The 14,865-nt window shown below is 39.8% G+C and overlaps 1 protein-coding gene across 2 annotated transcripts in view; it reads right to left on the reverse strand.

Moving 5' to 3' along the window:
- Positions 1 to 14,865, reverse strand: part of LOC137249949 (sn-1-specific diacylglycerol lipase ABHD11) — a 200,675-nt gene that overhangs the window by 140,819 nt on the left and 44,991 nt on the right. Inside the window, exon 1 of one of the 2 annotated variants that reach the window (XM_067782049.1) lies at positions 7,193 to 13,337. The exons of the other annotated variant lie outside the window; for it this stretch is intronic. Within the exon in view, the coding sequence (XP_067638150.1) occupies positions 7,193 to 7,435 (243 nt within the window). The 5' untranslated portion in view covers positions 7,436 to 13,337. Of the gene's footprint in view, positions 1 to 7,192; positions 13,338 to 14,865 lie in introns of those variants that run through there. 2 annotated transcript variants of the gene reach the window in all.

Genomic DNA, 14,865 nt, shown 5'->3' on the forward strand with positions numbered 1-14,865 from the left:
GCAATGCTCGCCCCACCTAATAGCCGCGACCGATCACAAATTGTCATCAATATCCTCTAACGGGAGTCCAAGGAAACTTGCCGTTTCAACAGGGGTGGACCATAAGGAAAGGGGTGTTAGAGGCGTTGGTTCCACATTACAATTGAAGAGATGGTTGGTGTCATGTGGGGACACGTTGCAAGCGGGGCATACATTTTGTATGTCGGGGTTGATTCTGGATAGGTAAGAGTTTAACCTGTTACAGTATCCAGAACGAAGTTGAGCAAGAGTGACACGCGTTTCCCTGGGGAGCATGCGTTCCTCTTCCTCAAGTTTTGGATAATTTTCGTTAAGCACTGGATTCACCGGGCAATTCCCGGCATAAAGGTCCGACGCCTGTTTATGGAGTTCACCAAGGACCTGCTTGTGTTTTTTCACTTCATACGGCTGGGTTCTCAGGTGCCGTATTTCCTCAAAATGCTTACGGAGATGACTCCTTAAGCCCCTAGGCGGTGCTGGTTCATCAATCAGATGTCTGTTGGGATGCCCAGGTTTCTGAGCATTCAACAGGAACTGTTTGGTCAGCATCTCATTTCTCTCCCTGATGGGGAGTATTCTCGCCTCATTATGCAGATGGTGTTCTGGGGACATAAGAAGACAGCCCGTGGCGATTCTGAGAGCAGTATTTTGGCAGGCCTGTAGTTTCTTCCAGTGGGTGATTTTTAGGCTTGGCGACCATATGGGTGACGCGTAGCACGTAATCGGCTGGCTAATTGCTTTGTATGTAGTCATGAGCGTTTCCTTATCCTTTCCCCAAGTACTGCAAGCGAGGGATTTGAGGATTTTGTTACGGCTCTGAATTCTCGGAACAATTGCGGCTGCGTGCTCACCAAAATGTAGATCCTGATCAAACGTCACACCCAAGATTTTGGGGTGTAGGACAGTCGGTAGCGTAGTGCCATCGACGTGGATGTTCAAAATGGTCGACATTTGGGGCGTCCATGTTGTAAATAAGGTCGCGGAAGATTTATTCGGTGATAATGCCAGGTTTCGCGAGGCGAAAAAACTGGAGAGATCAGGGAGGTAGCCGTTTATTTTATTGCATAGCGCATCGATCTTTGGGCCTGGGCCTGTGGCCATTATTGTGCAGTCATCGGCGTAGGAAACGATTGTGACTCCTTCCAGTGGTGAAGGTAGCTTAGATATGTAGAAATTAAACAAAAGTGGGGATAGGACACCACCCTGTGGCACCCCTTGTTTAATTCTCCTTGATTTTGATGTTTCATTTCTAAATTGCACCGATGCCTGCCAGATAATTTGCGGTCCACCTTTTAAGACATGGGGGAAGGGTAGACCCTTCCAGGTCCTGCAGTAACGAGCCATGGTTGACCGTATCGAAAGATTTTGATAGGTCTAGCGCTACGAGTACTGTTCTATGGTGGGGGTATTGATTTAAACCGCAATTTATCTGGGTGCTAATGGCATTTAGCGCGGTGGTAGTGCTATGGAGTTTTCTGAAGCCATGCTGATGAGGGGCTAGCTGCAAATTTGCTTGGAAATAAGGGAGCAAAATGGCTTCAAGCGTATTTGCCATTGGCGATAGGAGAGATATCGGGCGATACGACTCACCTATGTTAGCTGGTTTCCCAGGCTTTAGTAGCGGGACCACCTTGGCCATTTTCCATTTCTCAGGTATGACAAAGGTGGAAAGAGACAGATTGAAGACATGCGCTAAATATTTGAAAACCTCTTTACCTAGGCTTTTAAGCATAGGCATGGCTATGCCGTCTGGGCCCACTGCTTTGGATGGTTTAGCACGACCAATGGCGTCCTCAACCTCTTTAGCGGTGATGGTGATTGGTGACGCGCTGAATTTGTGTTTATGTGCGTGTGTATTGGCTCTCCGTCTATCTTTGTCGACCGTAGGATGCATTATATATTGTCGGCAGAAAGCGCTCGCGCATTTTTTCGCATCCGACAGCACTTTGTCGCCAAAGGCGATGGAAACTTTGTCTTTGTGCTTGGTCGGATTCGATAGGGACTTTACGGTGGACCAAAGTTTACCCACACCGGTAGAGAGGTTACAACCTCTTAGGTGCTCCTCCCATTTCGCCCGCTTGTGTTCATCCACAAGCAATCTGATGCGTTGGTTTATATCCCTTATTTTGGGGTCGCCTGGATCAAGCTGTCTTATAAGGTCACGTTCTCTCGCTAAGTTTGCGGTCTCCGCCGGTAAGTGGGGCCGGATTTCGGGAATTCTCCCGGCGGGAATGAAATGTGCCGAGGATTTAATGACCTTACGGAAGGCACGCTCCCCTTGGCGGCCATCAGTCGGGATAGGGAGGGCAGCAAAGCGGCTGTCTGTAAAGGATTTATATTCTTCCCACTTTCCTTTTTTGAAGTTTATGAAAGTGCGTTTTTCAGTGACGATGAAGTCGGCGGTACGCTCAAGCGAAATAAGTATGGGCCGGTGGTCGGATGCCAATGTTACCATCGGCTGCCAGTTGACGCAGTTTACGAGTTCTGCGCTCACGATTGAGATATCTGGCGAGCTGTGACAGCTTCCTACCATACGTGTGGAGGCGTCTCCGTTTATTGTGCAGAACGTCGTTTCTTCTATTTGATCCGCCAACATCTCACCCCTACTGTCCGCCCGCAAGTTTGAATGCCATAGATCATGATGGGCATTGAAATCACCTAAGATAATGCGATTGTTGCCAGTGAGTAAGGCCCTAATATTAGGGCGGTATCCACTGGGGCAACAGGTGGCAGGAGGGATGTAGATGTTGATGATTTCTAGGTTTGCATCGCCTGACCGGACAGATAGGCCTTGACGTTCTAAGACATTGTCCCTGCGGTCGATGCCAGGATCAAATATATAATATTGCACAGAGTGGTGTATGATAAACGCGAGACCGCCTCCATTTCCGCTCTCGCGGTCTTTCCTGTGGACGTTATACCCAGAGCAGGTCTGCAATGCAGATCTTGCTGTGAGTTTAGTCTCTTGAATCGCAGCAATGCGGATGTTCTGCCGCTTCATGAAATCGACTATCTCCGTAATCTTCCCAGTTAGTCCATTACAGTTTAACTGCAGGATGCTGAAGTGCATAAGAGACGTCGCCACTCTGGGGGTAAGTGACGGGTGACTACGCCTGGGTTGTGGAAGGCCAGGATGCAATTGCTGTTGTGGCCCTGGGACTGGGTGTCCTTGGGCAAGCATTGGGGTACCCGGATGATTTGGGTTTGCGACCTGGCAACATGGCGCGATGAAACCCGTCGAGGGGTTGTCGTCGCGGAGACCAGAACATCTAGGAAAGTGGCACCACCCAAGGCAGGAGCTGCATTGGGCGGATGTCGCAAACCTATATATTCTGTGCTGGCACACTAAGAGTCTGTTTCCCTGACTTGCACTATTGCTGCCGGAAAAGAGGGGGGAGAAGACGGGGGCAGGGGCGCTAAGGCATAGACTACGGGACGCCCTTGGGCGTGAACAGCAAGGAGCCACAAAAGATTTATAAAAGTTACGTGGACGTCGGGTTTTGGGATCAAGCCCAGAACAACCTGTCCGATGCAACCATCCCTTGCACGAGACACACTGAACAGAGTATGACCGTCCTAAAAAGATTCTTTTCCGGCAGATGCAGCAAAACCATTTCTCAGGACCGGGGTCAGGAGACGGACCCGGATTGGATTCGATTCCTTCCCGGAGTAAGAGAATATGGAGCGGTCCTGCTGCAAGGAGCTGCTGGGAGGATGACAATTTGTGGGAGGGACGAAACAAATTAGATGGGGTCACACTGAAATGACAGTCCTTGGTCGGGAAAAATCCCGAGTCGCTCCGGTACATAGAACCGACTGCCTTGGGAAGCGCGAGAAAGGCACTCTTGCGAGACGGCGTTAAATTACGTCATATCTAGCTGGAAGGAAGAGCTGAGCCTAAAAAAACATATAGTAGCAGTTTTCATTGACCTGAAAAGAGCGTTCGAAACAATTGATAGGAATATAATGCTCGATAAACTACAAAAAATTGGTATTAGGGAAAATGAATTGCAGTGGTTTAGAAGCTTCTTATCAGACCGGAAACAAAGAACAGCCATCGAGTCAGTAGTCTCATCCGAGGCACAAGTGGTCATAGGCTTACCACAAGGGTCGGTATTAGCACCAATCCTGTTCAACATTTACATAAACGATATTACATCAGCACTGAAATATAGTAAAATCAGGTTGTTTGCAGATGATGCGCTACTTGAAGTAAACGAAACAGGCATTTCAATAGCAAGGAGCAAAATGCAAGAAGATTTAGACTCATTGTGTAGATGGCTTTGCATTAATAAACTCAAGCTTAACGTTAACAAAACTAACTTCATGGTTTTATCTAGGACGACCAATAAAGAATCACTTAATTTAGATCTAAAAATAATGAATACGAGCATTGAGGATGTCAAAATATTTAAGTACTTAGGGATCCTGATTGACAATAAACTGAGGTTTACGGATCATATTGATTATATTGTTGCAAAAATGGGCAAAAAATTGGATTTTGGAAGAGATCGTGTAAACTTATTAGTAAGAAATATAAGTTGAAAGTTTATAGATCCATCATAGAACCACACTTCTTATATTGCCCTACAATATTCTTTATTGCCAATGAAACACAAGTAGACAGGTTACAAATTATGCAAAACAAAGCTATGAGATTTATATTGAAAGTGAGGTACGACACTTCCATAAAGAGTATGCTTGATGCACTAAGCTGGTTGAGTGTGAAACAGTTGATATTTTACCATAGTATGAAATTTGTATTTTATATCAAGCATGGTAAATTACCAGCCTACCTAAGTGAAAAACTTGTTTATGTGAATGAAACCCATTCTCACATAATCAGGGAAAATAATAATTTTAGATTAACTCTTCTCAAAACAGAGATGGACAAGCAAAATATATTTTACAAAGGCCTGAAATGTTTTAATGAACTACCTAATCATGTTAAAAATTGTGAAAACTTAAACACGTTCAAAAAAAAGTTTTTTAGAATATTGCAAAACCATTCCAAAAAGATAAAATATTTTGTATCTGTATTTCATCTTACTGATCCTTGAGCGTACATGGCAATCCAATTAGACACAGAAGAACCTTATGCATCAGGGAAAATACATATATCGCTCGCAATCAAATTGGGAAAGAATTCCTGAAAATATCGTCCCAGACAAACAGTTCATGTGAATCACGTATACTCCTACAACAATGATATATTATAATTAATTAAAAAGCTGGTACAGGGAGGATTGGAAACACGTCCTTTACAACCGTCCGATAAAAGTGGCTCATTCTGCTGAGCTGCTAGCTTTTGGGTTGACCGGAATCAAATGCATTCCGACAGCATACATAATAAAACTGTAATCATACGTCTTGGAGTAGGGCAGGATTGTGAAGACGTCCTTCCAACCTCCCAATGAGATGACTCCAAGACTCGCCCGTTGGGACCACCAGTTCCCGTGCTGTTCGGAATCTCATGCATTCCGACACCCCAAACGCTAGAAATACTATTATAATTAAAATGTATTTGTAATTTGTAATAATCTAAGTTTTAGGCTTAAAACGCCGTAATAATAAATAATAATAATAATAATAATGAAAGCTGTTGATGAGTGCTTTAGTACAGGGTAGTTTTCATACCTATTGGTAACTAGGGTCTCGATATATAGGCCAAAACGTGGATCAGGGTAACACTAGGATGTGTTTTTACATTATGGGTATCAAGTTGAAGCTGTTGATATGTGCTTTAGTACAGAGTTTTATTCCGCTGGGTGACTAGGGTCTCGAGATATAGGCCAAAACGTGGGCCCGGATACCCCTAGAATGTGTGTGTAATATGGATATCAAATGAAAGCTGTTGCATCAACCTGGCAAAACTGATAAATGTGCATGCGAAGCCGAAATAAATATATGAATTAATAATACCCACATACCTATTTACATACGTCCTATTCGATTTGCCTGAAATTTGGTATAAAAATTTGCCTATATTAGTATTTACGATCCTTTTTTCCGAGAAGTAGACCAGAGACGGACTGGGACTGGGATTAGGAATAGGACTGGGACTGAGACTCGAAGTGGGACTGGGACGGAAAAAGCTTATTAAAATGTATGCACATATAACAAATTTAGGGCAGAACAACGTCTGCCGGGTCTGCTAGTGGTTTAATAGTTGTCATATTTACATTCACAATTTTTTTGTGGGTACAACATTACAACAACCACATGAAAATCGCCAACTTCAACTGCAAATATCTCCGTACAAAGATACAATTTTTATTTTCCGCCTTCGGATTATGGTAAAAGTCTAGTTGAGGGGTCGACTGCTAATACGCTACCAAAAATATCCAGTGAGGTGTCAAAAGACGCGTATTGACCCGGCAACAATAATCCGAAGGCGGAAAAGAAAAATTTTATCTCTGTCCGGAGATATTTGCAGTTGAAGTTGGTGATTTTCATGTGGTTGTTGTAATGTTGATGTACGCACAAAAAATTGTGAATATAAGAGTTTTGCGTGGTCTCCAAACCGGTGTTGGACTCACCCAGGTAAATTTTTTATAAGCGCGGCCGGTAATTGTTTACTTTAGGGTACAACTGCTAAACGGAAAAAAAATTGTATCTCCGTCCGGAGATATTTGCAGATGAAGTTGGAGATTTTCGTGTGGTTGTTGTTGTGTTGCGTACCCACAAAAAAAATTGTGAACGTAAGTGTTTATAGCTTTGGTCTCCAAAACGGTGTTGGACCCACCCAGGGTGATTTTTATAAGCGCGGCCGAAGGCCGCCAACGCAGAAAGGTGTTCTGCGCAAAAATACTAGGGATCCGACCCCCGGTTTCGGAGGTACCCGTGGGTCTTTTTTCGGTTTTTCGTTAATATCTTTTGAACGCGTTAAAATTTTTATTTTCCGCCATCGGATTATTAATACTGATGTCAAGACGCGTCGTTTGACACCTCTCTCGATATTGTTGGTAGCGTATTAGCAGTCGACCCCTCAACTAGACTATTACCAAGAGATATACCGTTGGAATCAACATAAAAACCTCTATAAATTCCAATTTTAAATTTTTTTTTTGTTTGACAAATGTATAAATTCTGCACTTGCTCCGAAACTTCTCCCGACGCGTTTTAGCAGTCGACCACTGTTCCGGGCTATTGTCATTCACCATTCTATAGTTACCATTTTATAGACTTTCTTTTCCAAAACTCGGGCAACAGTTCTCCAATTTCTCTGTGATCCAAAAAGACCATGCATTATAATAAGCGGCAATGTTTTATTGTTATTTTCTCCATAAATTGTGTACGCCATTTTTACAGGCCCAATATTTGAGAGCACGCGAATGTTGTTCATTATTTCAGGGTATTGTACTTTCCATCTCTTTGCAAGATGTCCAAGTATATTTTGGTAACTTTTGTATTGCATATTTATGTAATGAAGAAAAATGTAAACAGTGCAAACTCTTGTAGGGATGTGAGCCACATCAACATATCGATGTATTGTATATTTGTGGTATTGTATCGCATGCCAAACTAAAATATCGAAATCACTTGTCCAAAAAACTAGTCGGAAAATAGGCACAAATCACAATAGAAGATTTGACAAAGCGCATGTAAATATTAGTTCAGCTGTTTTTATGACGTAAGATCGGTACGCAGATCACAAGAAAGTAAAAATTCCATATAAAAAATGCTCAAGAACTGCTCAAGAAGATTCCTTGTCGTAAATAAAAATATAGCATTTCCAGCGACAATCAAGAGATTGCAAACTTCTTCGCTCAATTCTTTCACTCTAATTACTCTACTGTGGTGGATTCATCACCTACAAATTATCCATATGAGCTCCATTCTAGTAACTGAATATATGCCCCACTTTTGTTGCCTAAGGATGTTCTACTCCATCTAAAGACCATAAAAGAATCCTTCAAATACGGTCCCCATTTGATCCAACATGTTTTCTTAAACAATTTGCGGAATATATTTACCAGCCCCTTAGTGATCTGTTTAACCTCTCCTTAAAAAATGGCATATTTCCGACGGCTTGGAAGGAATCTTTTCTTATACCACTCCATAAAAAAGGAAGCAAGTCGTCTATTGAAAACTATCGTGATATAGCAACTCTCTCCGCTATCCTGTAACGACAACCTTTTAACAACCTACGCCCCTGTGGGCCTACACGCACGCGCACCACTGTCTCTGCAAATAACAATGCCAATTGTCTGCAAAGCAACGGCGTATTAGGTGTGTATGTGTGTGAGTATAGAATCAATCGTTGTAGCTAACATGCTGGAAGCCTTCCAGGAACTTTGAGTGACTTTGGGCTAAAGTGGGTTGACAGTAAACCGAAAACGGTAGTGGCAACAGGAAAAGTTGTCTATAAAAGGGCCACCATCCCGTTCTTCTCTATCACAAAGTTTTGAATATGGTGCCACAACGCGAGTGCAGTGAAAGTGAAATAAAAAAAAATTTTATAAAAAAAAATAATAAAAAAGTGTATAAAGTGATAAAGTTTCAAAGTACGAAACCGTAAGCTACCGGTTCGGTGAAAAGTGCCGCATCCAAAAGAGAAATATTATTCCTGCCACCACCAGATCCAGCACCACCAGCAACGGTAAGTACCACCGCCATTCCCGTTTATCTAAATCCCCTACAGTAGTCCCATGCCTATAACCCTCCATTAACGCCCGCATAATTTATCTCATTCCCATCTTGTCATCCATAGTTTACGTTGAAGGAATCCCCAAAGGAAACCAATCACCACCGTCGGTGCTAGGCACCAAAATCCACCAACGGTAAGTAAACACATCTACCTTAGTGACTAGCCCAAAAGTGATATTGAATTTAGTGCCATTTTCTCAAGTGAACTTCATAGTTTGTCTGCTCCGTAAAGGCAAATGATTTTGAGAGAAAACTGATTTATTTTTGGGCAGATAAACATTAAAGTTCGCCGGAGAAATGGCCTATAAATGCTAAACACGACATTGTGATACCCAGCTTCATATTTTTATTGTTTGGTCTTCCTTTTCTTAGAATCCCCATCACCACAAGAGAACTCGCTTAAAGCAACGGCGCGAGGCACCCGAACCACCAACTACAAACCACACCGCGTAACAGCCACCAACAGACACCACACCGAGTAACAAACACCAAAAGCTACAACAAACCACACCGAACACGTAAGCCACCAGTACTACATAAAACACTCTCATTCGTTCAAACCACAAAAAAAAAAAAGTAAGAAAAATCGCATCCACACCAAAAGATTGCATACATCCATATTCACAACCACACGCATTTGCAACCAACCACCGATACATAGATAAGCTACTACACCGCAGATCCACATTCAAAACCACAACCTCAGAAATACACGCATAACCTTAACCACGAAACATTCAACCAGCAACCACACCTGCCGATCACAAACACACCAGCGACCACCACCCAACCACACCAACAATAACCACGCAACACTCAAAAACACCACGACCACATTTTTACATACTTTCTGATACAAAACATTCAAACACGGAAATACTAAAACCAACATCAAGCAATTCCAACTATCCATCAAAATACACGGTAAGCACAAACACAACCAAAGCTATTAGCAGGTGAAAGGCTATTTTCCCAAAACACAACTTAAACACACGCAAAGAGAGGGTTGCACATCACATCACACCACACCGAACAAGAGCACGCAATATATCACATCACATCAGATCACTTCACGTTGTATCACATCATATCACAAACTACAATTAGCGGTGAGTTATATATAGCTGGTCGCTGGTGTGGATTGCTACATCAGCAGGGCTGTGGTGAGAAGACATATCAAAGGTAGAGAGTACACTCGGCACCTCGTCCAATTCGCCGCAACAACGACAACATCACACCACCACGAAGGGGACCGAGAATATGCCTTAGTTTTCATTTTGGTTTAAAATAACTTTTTTAGATTATAAGTTTCCTTTTAATTTTTTTTTTTTGAATTTCCCTTTAATCCCGATGTATGAAATATTTTTCTTAATTGAATTTAAAATATTTTTTTCGATTTCCTAATTTTTATACATACATTTTTTTTATACACACTTACCCAAAAACACATACACGTATTTCACAAACATTTTTTTATCACCTCTAAGGATATATATTTCTTTTTGCACAATTAACTTAGTATTTCAGGATTAGCTTAGCTATTTTCTTTCCTGATTTGTTTTTGCGAGCTGCATTTCCTTTTTTTTTTATATGAAATTTTCTTGTCACACCCTGATTCTTACACAAGATTTGTTTTGTAATATGATATGTAAAGAATTTCTTATTCATGTTTAATTTTCTTGATGATATAGGGAATTCTCTTTTACTTTTCTCGGATAAGGATTCTGTTGTTCTGCAAGAAAGAAAAAGGAGGATATGCCTGAACACACACCATACACATGTGGCACTTTCCTTTTTCTTTTTTTCTTCTTTTTGTAACGCATTTTTTTCCGGCAAATCATTTTTATTGTTAATCACTTTTTTTCACAAACTAAAACGTTTTCATAAAAGCGTACTTCTCACTTAGCTCGCGATTCATTTCACCTTCTTATCTTATTTTTTTTAACGTTTTCTTTTATTAAATACCTCGATCGCGAAAAACGTGTACGTATTTTTACTATTACAAACCGGAACTGAAAGTTCCATGAGGTAATAGTATATAAAGTACAAAAGTACATGGAATAGGGTTTTTTCTGCTCTTTATGTCTCTTTTCTTTCAGCTCCCGCTGCTACAGCCTAGGTACCTGGACTGCAGACGAGCGTCAGGAGATGAGTAAGTGAATGAGTATATACATATGATGAATGGTAATGTTTTTACATCATCGTTGTAATCTCTTTTTTTTATTGATTCTTTGCCTAACATGTTATTGTATGCACATATTTAAGTGAGCGCTTTAACTATTTCTTAACATAAGCAAGAAATAGAGATCGTAAGTAAAGGGTGTTCCCGTCTAGGGTATTTTATTTTTTTTTTTTTTGTTATCTATTTAATTTCTTTTAAACTTTGAAAATTATATGCAGTACTCTTTTTGGTTATGCTGATTGATAAATTGATAATTATTTTGATCAGGATAAGAAATAAATGAATTTAGAATTACCAACGCAAACCACTAGTATATAAGTAAACTTGGAATTTGTGAAAATAAACTTGTATGAAGAGGAAATGAGTTATGTTGATTTTATTAGTTGAAACAATATTAGGAAAAATGCAGGCCCTCTAAGTTACCTTTTGTGTTAGTGTGGGTGTTGCCCTTGTGGCACACTAGGAATGAGTTAGGTGTTGCAACCTACTGACGGACGATGATTTAGAGTAGACCATTACAGACGGACGAACGTCAGGAAAAAGGAACTCCACTCGGTTATCGGAGTCAAAGTAGAGTTCAAAGTTGTTCATGCCTCATGAACAAGAGGAGTGGGATGACTCCACCTGACACGGACGGTCTTCTCCCGCTTACTCTTTCTTTTCTTTCTCTTTATCTTTCACAGGTCCCTATATTCTTCTCATCTAGGCATGACATCTAAAATTTTGTTTTTGTGACTGTGGGTCGAGTAAGGTGGCAAGAACCGCGCCTCAACGCCGACGAGCCTCAGCCGGGCTACCACCTAACCGCCACCCTTCTGGCCCGGACCAAGCAGTTACGTTACAATCCCTAAGCTTTTCGAAGCAATCGTTACTAATCACCTTACATTTTCGATTTCTACATTGATAGATAGTTCTCAGCATGGCTTTTGTAGAGCCAAATAAACCACAACCAATTTGCTTGAATTTACAACTCACGTCTTTAATGGGTTTAGAAACAATCATCATACCGACGTTATATTGCTTGGTTTTCAGCCTGGCCTAACTCGCTGGATCTCCTCCTATCTTTGCGGTTGGACTCAAAGAGTCATTTTTAAAAATATTTGTTCGAATGTCATCGATGTTCCCTCCGGTGTGCCTCAGGGCAGCCATCTCGGTCCTATTCTGTTTTTGCTCTTTATAAACGATGTTTCCACAACTATAAAATATTCTAATATTTTAATGTATGCCGACGACGTAAAACTTTTTAAGTCATACGCGTCAGTTGAAGAAAGTTCTGTACTCCAGGCGGATTTAAATTGTTTAGTTACTTGGTGTAATGCGAATTTTATGCCACTCAACATAGAAAAATGTAAATCCATGTGTTTTTCACGTGGGAACATACAGCCACCTTCCTACACAATTAATGGTCAAACTCTGGAAAGCGTTGATGTTTTTGTCGACTTGCGAGTTACAATGAATTGCAAACTTAGTTTCAACCCTCATATTAATGCCACAGTCAATAAAGCGAGAGGAGTTTTAGCATTTGTGAAAATATGGGCAAAAGAGTTTAGTGATCCTTACGTTACAAAAACCCTTTTTCATAATTGGTGAGGCCGATATTAGAATATGGATCGATAATTTGGAATCCACGTTATCAAGTTCATGTGGATAGACCATGGAACAATTACCAGGGCTCGAATCGTAACATACGATCACGAATCGGTAACCATGCGAAAGAAAATTACGTGATACGTCAGACGTATAAACAAAATGGGATTATAACATACGATCAAAGAGGATAAATACATGAGAGGGACATTTTTAATAGTCTCGCATTTATCCATGCCGTGTAGGCCCCTTGTGCAACTGTGATTTTTGGAAAGAGAATTAAATAAATTAATTAAATGCAGTCGAAAAATAAACACATATATATATTTCGCCAAAAAAAAAAAGTAGCGACTACCTCTCAGTATACATCGAGTAAATGCCAAAAAAATAACGAGTGACGGCTCTTATTGTATTTATCCTCTTTGATACGATAGCGAACGGAACTTAATTTATTTTCAATTCACAATTATTTTTACGGTCCACATTAAATTGGATTGTATTTTTAGCTCACAATAGATTTTGAACTGTCAAATTGGTTGCAAAAAATATAAAAAATAAAGTAACCCTTCAAAAAACGCGAGTACTCTATAAATAATGTAAGGAATACTCCTTTGGGAGTATAGGACTGCTCCAAATCTAATCTCTATTCATACAAAAAATGTGCTCCAATTAACATTGCGATGTCCTAGGAGAGGAGTAGGTGATCCCACTCTCGCTTTGTTTGTGAGTATTCCATAGAGTACATACGTGAGAGTACTTTCCAAAGTACTTTCACTGTAGTACTCCATGGAGCACCCACAGAGGATCATATGCCAAAGTACTAAAAAGGAATTGTGTCGGAAAGAATTATCGAAGTGAATATAATTTAAAATGAAACTAAATGAAGATGGGCAATAAAACTTTTATATTTTATACTACGAATATTCTTATGTTATTTAGCATTTGCGTGAATAAAGAAACTAATATAATACGCATACGTGAATAAAGAAACTAATATTTTACTTTTGGCAACTCTGTTCGGTCGTCATTGTGTCGTGATCACTGTCGTTAAAAAGCGAGCAATGATCGGCTGATGGTGGTCCGCAAACACATTGCAAAGGAGTATTGTTAGAGTACTCCAACATGAAGAAAATGGAACACGTAATCCAACAATTTTTGAAGGGAAATAATTACGATGGATCCAATTGTTTTGTTTGAGCTCAAGTTATATGTATGTATGTATTTATTTGAAAATTTGTTCCTAGCACAACAATTTTGACAAATTATTTAACAGCGCTAGTCATGAATAGCATGAGCTATAAAAATTGAACATTTATAATAATAATAATTTAGATTAATCAAATTAAATTAAACATAACGGATAATAGTGAAATATTTATGTATGCAAATGTAAATCTTAAAACTGAAGAAAAGTAATTGATAAATATTAAAAGACAGCAGTAGTGATGATAACCTTTGGCTGGTTATAGATCGAATAGTATTTAACAAATAAAGGAAGAAGACACAGAGAAAGGAAAAAAGATTTAGAAATGAACATTTTAACAACAATTTGAGATCCAGTTTAAGAGTCGTTAAAAAAATGATGTTAGCTCTTTTTTGAAGTGCAGAGCATTACTTAAGAGTCGAAGACTTGTAGGTAGGGAGTTCCAAAGACGTATTGCAGTAACAAAGAATTGGCGCTCAGAGGTTAGCGTGCGGTATCTAATGTGCTTAAGAAGAAGCACAGATCTTGATGATTGCAGAAAAATAAGCTTACGATATAGATAGTCAGGTTTCTTCGTGTGTATCAATTTATGGAGGAAGGACAGTGTTTTGACTTTTAAAAGATTTTCGAAAGAAATGTTTAGCAACCTTTCAGCATGTTGTGATACGTAGTCAAACCTTTTCAACCCATAAACATATCTAGCAATGTTGTTGTAAACAACATTTAGTTTGTATTAATTTTTCCAAAAGTAGCTTTTCGGCCGATAAATAAAAATACAAAAACTTTTGTTTTTTCTTATTCTCCTACGCGTTTCGATGTTTTTTATAACATTTTCATCAGGGAGTCTGGTTTATTCTAATAAAACATAAAACGAAAAAACAAACATTAAAAAGTTATTAATAACTAACATCAAGCAATAACACATTTTCCAACAGTTCACTTAAATTTAACATAATACAATAACATTTGAACTGCAATCTTGTCTTTAGACGTAACATTTAACATAAAACGTTTACCTTTAACATAAAATGTTTCCTTTTTACATGTAACATTTATTAACAAAAACGTTCATTCAACAACATACATACATATACTAACTAGCACAATTAAAATTTTCGACGGCGTCCATTGCCTCGTCCATTGCATTTGATGGCAGTTGTGTATGCGCCGTTTATATTATTTACGTCTTCTTTGAAGTTCACCGTCTTCTCTATTTTTTGTTGTA

Source organism: Eurosta solidaginis, chromosome 4, assembly GCF_040869045.1.
Source record: "Eurosta solidaginis isolate ZX-2024a chromosome 4, ASM4086904v1, whole genome shotgun sequence".
In the NCBI taxonomy this organism is placed as follows: Eukaryota; Metazoa; Arthropoda; class Insecta; order Diptera; family Tephritidae; genus Eurosta; species Eurosta solidaginis.